This window comes from Mobula hypostoma, chromosome 17 (assembly GCF_963921235.1).
Source record: "Mobula hypostoma chromosome 17, sMobHyp1.1, whole genome shotgun sequence".
NCBI classification, from domain to species: domain Eukaryota; kingdom Metazoa; phylum Chordata; class Chondrichthyes; order Myliobatiformes; family Myliobatidae; genus Mobula; species Mobula hypostoma.
The window spans coordinates 63,095,818-63,102,374 of record NC_086113.1 but is presented as its reverse complement, the minus strand read 5'-3'; the positions used below and the strand labels follow the sequence as shown (position 1 = coordinate 63,102,374).

Genomic DNA, 6,557 nt, shown 5'->3' with positions numbered 1-6,557 from the left:
CCAACATGCTCAACCTCTTCATCCCAGAAGTCCATCTCAAAATTTATCTGAATTTTCTCCAACTGGCATATACCTCAAATTGTTGAAAGACTTTTGGCCCACCCCAAAATTATTGGTCTTCAGTACAACAAGATGCCCGAAAGGGTATGTTGCCAACAGGAACATTCCAGGATGGAGGAGGACCTGCGGACTATCACACTGAAGCTTGGAACAGCCATTGTAAAGTCTTTGTGGGGAAAGAATGTAGTCTGAGGTCTAATTGCCACTAAACATTGAGGGACTGGGTCCTGTGTAAAACAGTCTCAGGAAGATTTCTATCACCCAAAGGGACCACATGGATGGTAATGGTGCTCTGTATTACCATCCATGTGGTCCCTTTGGGTGATAGAAACACTACCAATGTCTAGAATGACAAATAGAAAGAAAGCCACACTTCTTTTGTATATATTTTAATGAATAGAATTTATTTTGAAATATAATGAAAATACATGTGCACTGTACAGTTATAATAAGACTTCACTTTTATACTCTACCCCCAACCTGCAACAACATGTTTATGTTGGAAATACTTGCTCTACCTACACCAATATTTTGTGCTTCACTAGGACCCCACCCACTACTCCTGTCCCTGACCCCCAACATTATCTGTTCAGTGTTGTGTGGTTGCCTTCACTGAAACAATAGTCACTGCCAAGATACTGTCCACACTGGGGGGGGGGGGGCGGGGGCGCAGCACAGTAGCAAGGCAGTTAGCATAATGGTATTCCAGCAGCGGTGACCCAGCTTCAATTCTTCCACTGTCTGTAAGGAGTTTGGACATTCTTCCTGTGACCACGCGGGTTTTCTCTGGGTGTTCCAGCCTCCTCCCTCTGCCCAAGACATTTAGGTCAGTAGGTTAATCGGTCACATGGGCATAATTGGGTGGCACAAAGTCATTGGCCTGGAAGGGCATGGTACCATGCTGTATCTCTAAATAAATAATTCTCAGAGGACTTAGATCACACAAAAGCATGTTCACTCCTGCCATGGATTACCAAGACAGAGAGAGCACAAACTGCCTGGCTCCCAATTTTAGTGTCTGTCAATTGAAAATTGGCCTTCCATTGGAGCTATACTGTTCTATGTTCTATTGCTGGGATCTCCTTTAGGATGCAATCTTCAATGGACATGCAGTACCTTGGACTTTTCTGGCCAGAATACTGGGTAAACATTGAAACTGGGTTCTTATATAATGGATACAGGAGGGTTGGCAAACTCCACAACATATCCCCAACATGCCTTCCCTTAGAAAAGAGCCATTTGGTCCAAGCTAGCTCAGATGGCAACATTAATCCTCATTTTTCCGCTGTAACCCATTCTGATATGTCCATTCAATTATTCCCGATTCTCCCTGTTACACTTGGGGCAATTTACAATGGCCAATGAAGCAGTCTTTGGGATGTGGGAGGTAACTGGAGCAGCCAAAGGAAACAGAAAACAGCTAAGGTTAGGATTGACCTAGCCAGGTCACTGGGTTGGTGAACTGCAGCAGTAATATGCCACTGTGCCATCTGCAGTTTAGGCAACAGACTACCTTTGCTTGACCTGTGTGATAGTGAAGGGCTTGCATGCTGGCTGCACGGCTCCAACCCAGGAGCTAATGCACCTCAAATAACATTTTAGGTCAGAAATATTAAAAGGAACATGACAGTTTGTTAGAAGTCATGTTTTGGCTACAATCCTGTTCTCCCTAGGCCTGCAAAGGTGTGAAGATCGAAGTACTTTTGTGAAACGACCACCCTTGCAGACATGAATCTTTCAATCATTTTCTCATTCCCCAGATGCTGCCTGAATTGCTGAGTTTTCCCAACATTTTCTATTTTACTTCATACAAAGGCCATACTTGTTCTCACTTGTTCAAGTAGTCTAGGAGAGACTTGAGAGCCTCCACTGCAACCATGTGACAAAATTAAAGCCAACCAGGTGCAGCGGGCAGGTATCAATGAACTCCAAACTGCAGCCCTCATGAAAGACTTGCCCTCACTTTCAACCCACCCCCTCAAGACTCTGGTTAGTATTGCATCACCTTCACTGGCTGCAGCTCCAAAGCTTCTGGAGACTGAGGCTGAATCAATCTCAAAGATAGGAGGGTTCATTTAATAATTAACCTTTCCATTTTAAGGTGCAGTGGTGGCACTTTATCAGAATGGATACAGAAAGGGGCGTCAAAAAGGGAAGTGAGGTGCAGCAACAAAGCTCAGGAACCTCTGATCTGACTGAAAGCCACAAATAGTGCATGGAGCAGTCTCAACATTCAGAACAAAGGCAGAAATCCAAAGCAGATTTGACATGTTTATACCAGCAACCAGGAGCTATATCCAACCTTCATTCAATGAATCTGCAAATGAAACATTCATTCATACTAAATTATTTTAATAGAAGGGATTTAATGAAAGCATATTTTAAAAGTAACAAAGTATATTTACATATTACATGATGAACTGCATCCTTTAGTGGTATCATCACTACTGTTCAGTATTTATGGGTTTCTTTAATTGTTTAAGGATGATTACCAACAATTAGTAATTGGCAAAAATCTAACATATATACAATATTTCAATAAACATACAATACAAATATACTCTCAGGTATAAATGTATTGAAAAATAATTGTGTGAAACCATCTTCACTTTCATTCAACACTGAAGAACTCTGATGTCAGTAATTCGTGTCGATGCTAACACAATGAATCATCAATCGTAGGTGGAGGCAATTTACAAAGTGGTCCCCACCTATGGAATAAAACACAGGATAAGAGTAGTTTAACTTGATTCAAACAAGGAAAAAAATCTTATTTATGAATTGCCTCTCAATTTTCAATTTTTACTAATTGTTTACTAGTTCCTCTCCAATAAAACCATAGTGTAGTACAATATTAAATCAGGGAAATGAGGATTCAGATCTGAATATTGACAATAAGATAGAGACCATAAGATATAGAAGCAGAATTAGACCATTTGGCCCATCACTGCTTACTATTATGGTACCTGTGACACTCATGCAGAATAATTGAGTTACAGATTATTAGTCATAGTAATTTCACTGTTTAATAGTTTTCATATTTAACCTCAATACACTCTACCAAAAGAATGCAATGAGAATAAACCAAGATTTATCATTAAAATTGCATTGCAGACTTCAAATTGGACATAGTTAAAGATTTTAACACCTTGCTACATTTCAAGAAAGTAGTTTATTTCACTATAAAGAGATCATCTGACAAAAGAGTGAGATTTAACTTTGGGCTTGGAATCACAAAGACTTCATAAAAATTTAAATGTTGTGTACTTCGATCTTACAAAGTAACAATGATAGTTGAATCCTATACTATTAAATAGACCACCCAAAATTATGAATTAGCAGACAGTTCATTTGAAACTGTAATCAAGTTATAAAACTTTCACTTGAGAGTAAAATTCAAAAGATACTGGTCCCTGCCATGTGAGATTTAGTAGCGAAGTTTTTAAGGCCACCATGTAATTGAAAAATCCCAAGCAAACAGTGATATTCCAGTTACTTAAAGTCACTGCAAGTGATGTCTTTATGGGACAGAAACCTTAATTCAGTCTTCACGCTCTTGCAATATGCATCGTCTCCCTTCAGGTTGCACCTAAGAGACAGAGAACAAGTAAAGAAACACCTTGATCCCTTAAATTTTGCTGTGCTGTCTTTAAAAATAAAAGCCTGTGAAAAAATTTGCCATAAAAGGAATTTAAATAATTTTGAGAAAATGCCTCAAGCCTAAAATGCTCAAAACTTAATTTAAATCTTTACATACATCACAAATGAAGCAAAGCAAAGAATCCTTAGAAGTGTCACTACTCAAAGTGTTTTATTTTCTTAAAAGGTAACAGTTGCAAGAAATGCACTTTTCATCTGGTTTGAAATGCTTATCTAGGCATGCTGTCAGGAATGACCTTGTGGAGAGATGAAGGAGAAGGTGTCTCATTCAGAGCAGGCCCATGGACCAGGTGACGTGGCCTGTTGCCCTCCAGCATAGCAACATAACGTGCTTTCCTTTCTCTCTCAGCACCATTGAAGGAAGTAAGAAAACAGTACAAATCATTAGTTATTTTGCAGAACAGAGAAACCGGATCAGACTTCCATACAGCTTTGTGAACTGTGCTGACCTTTCACTGAAATTATTGAGACAGTTCTAATAAATAATGTCACTTTTTAAAAAGGTACTTTTGCAATTAGCTAGATCATTACCTAAACTGATGCTGAGCACAGACATTAGGAAACTAATCAACTACTCCTTCGCACAAATTGTTTTTGCCAGTTTTTATTTCTTTAGTGAAAGGCTTACAGCAACTGAAGGCAATTTACGTTGAGTGCACTGATATGTGAATTGATAATCTTATTTTTTGCATTACTTTGTACAAAAGATTGCTGGATAAAAATGTCATGTTTACATAGAAAATGGTTCCCATTAAACATTCCATACCAAGATAACAGGGATAGCAAAATAAAGTTTAAAAGAAATGAGATCAGCTCAGCAAGTCACCACTGTAGTTGTACAGAGGTCTGACTGCATCCAGGGCTTTTGTGAAGCAGCTGTAATAACATCTGCTAATACTTTAGTCATCGATATAGATCTGAAACATTTACCAAAACTCTCTGGTATTATGCAGAAGTAACTTTAGATGGAGGAAAAACTCGCAGCTACCTGACAAGATGCCCCAACTTACCTTCAAATATAAGCAAAGGCATTGTGCAATATAATTTAATTCCTTCTCCAAAGGATAACTGGCAAATGGAAACTGCGTTGGGGCGGGGGGGGGGGAGAGGAATTGAGGGATGTGGGAGCTCGTGGTGTTGGGGAGGGGGCAGCTGTTTAAGGATTCTCTTCCATTGTGAACTCAAATAGTACCTTATGTTAGTGAAGGGACTTAGTACAGAACTATAATTCAAATTCATCAGAACTCATCTTAAGAAGAAAAAAATATAAAATCCAAATTAAATGTACAAAAGAAAGGTAAAGAAGCAATTACTGCTTTAAAAAGCAGCTGCTTTGCTCAAGAGTGGAAGGTTATGTTTGCCTGTATTGAGAGACAACATGATCACAAATAATGAAACCAATGCACATAACGCAGCAATGGATATTCTTACTGTAAAACAATTTCTTAATTTTAATTTTTTTAAAAATTCAGCGGTCTCATATTTTAGACATCTACAAAGAAATATAAAACCCCAATCTTTTTCCATTTTAATGACTAAATGAAACTGCTTCTGTTTATTAATGGACTATAGGTACAGATTTACTAAGAAACAGAATTTTTTGGCATTGACAAATTTCTACCACAATCTATAACAACTTCAAATGGTAGTAAACAGTACACTGAAGGTGCTAGACTCATCAAACTTCCGCGCTCTGAACTCTATCAACTGGCATAGTTCCAGCAGTACATTAGCAAATTCACAAGCTACTTAATATCTTATCACAGTCACCAGCGAGCAAGGCATTCTGCCATGATGCTATTACTTCTCATTTATCAGCTCTGCCTATCTTTGACAATGAATGCTAATATACCAGTAATGTTGATGGTTTAGCTTACCTTCAGTGTACTGAAAGTGGTACACAACCTGCTTTAAATGATGTGACCATCCCTGCGAGCAGGCACAGGTAGGGACAGACCCCTTCGGCACTGAGTACACCAAGGGCATGCTGGCCTGCGTACACACACCTAGGAAAATGTGAATATAAACATCATTTTACCTCGGCCATTGTCACAGAGACAAGGATGGGCTAAGCCTGCACAAAAACAAAGATATATCTTGCAGATTTGGAGTTAGTCTTCCACAAAATACCATTGTTTATAAGATTTTAAAATAATTTTAATAAACGGTTTGTGTGCAGTCTTAGCAGTTAAACTACAGTGAAAGAATGAAAACAATTTGGAAAAAACAAATCAATATATTTACAGTGACTCATATTCCTGTGAGAAGTAACATTTTTCTTTTAATTTAACTTCATGCATATTTCACGGTAAACATCATGTTTCACACATACTAAAATACTTTTCTCTGACTTTTCCAGTCTTTGTTTAATTGCTCAAACCCGTTAAATGCTCTGATTAAATCTTCTCCTGAATGAACGGATGCTGCAGTGCCTGGTTAATGCTGACACGCTTGGCTGGGTCTAGCATGAGAATCTGCTCGAGCAAGTCTTTCAGCTGGTGAACCTTTTTACGCTGATCTTCTGGCAAACGCTGACAACCAATCATGTCAGCTAACAGGTCCTTAGTAGAATTAATAGTGCTCATAACAGTGACTTTCTCCTAAATAAACAAAAACAAAACAAAAAAAAAAAATTAGCTTCTGCCCAAATATACTTTGATGTGAAACATCCAGAACTCAGCCCTCTTCATCAGTCAGTATCGTGATCATACTGAAACCAATAGCATTGCTGAGTGCAATAACAATCAAGTCTGTAGCTTTGTAAGATATGTCAACCTGGACAAAAATAATTTCCTGATCAGAGTGATGTCCTTGGAATATTATAGGATCTCTACAAT

General features: G+C 38.4%; 1 protein-coding gene across 17 annotated transcripts in view; it reads right to left on the bottom strand.

Moving 5' to 3' along the window:
* Positions 1-445: 445 nt before the first annotated feature.
* The window catches only part of prpf4bb (pre-mRNA processing factor 4Bb), an 88,376-nt gene continuing 82,264 nt past the window's right edge, over positions 446-6,557 (bottom strand). For 5 of the 17 annotated variants that reach the window (XM_063070019.1, XM_063070022.1, XM_063070024.1 and 2 more), the window contains exon 15: positions 446-6,320. In XM_063070019.1, the coding sequence (XP_062926089.1) occupies positions 6,117-6,320 (204 nt within the window). In that variant the 3' untranslated portion in view covers positions 446-6,116. The remainder of the gene's footprint in view (positions 6,321-6,557) is intronic. The other 12 variants (XR_010020795.1, XR_010020793.1, XR_010020798.1 and 9 more) reach the window with 12 other exon arrangements.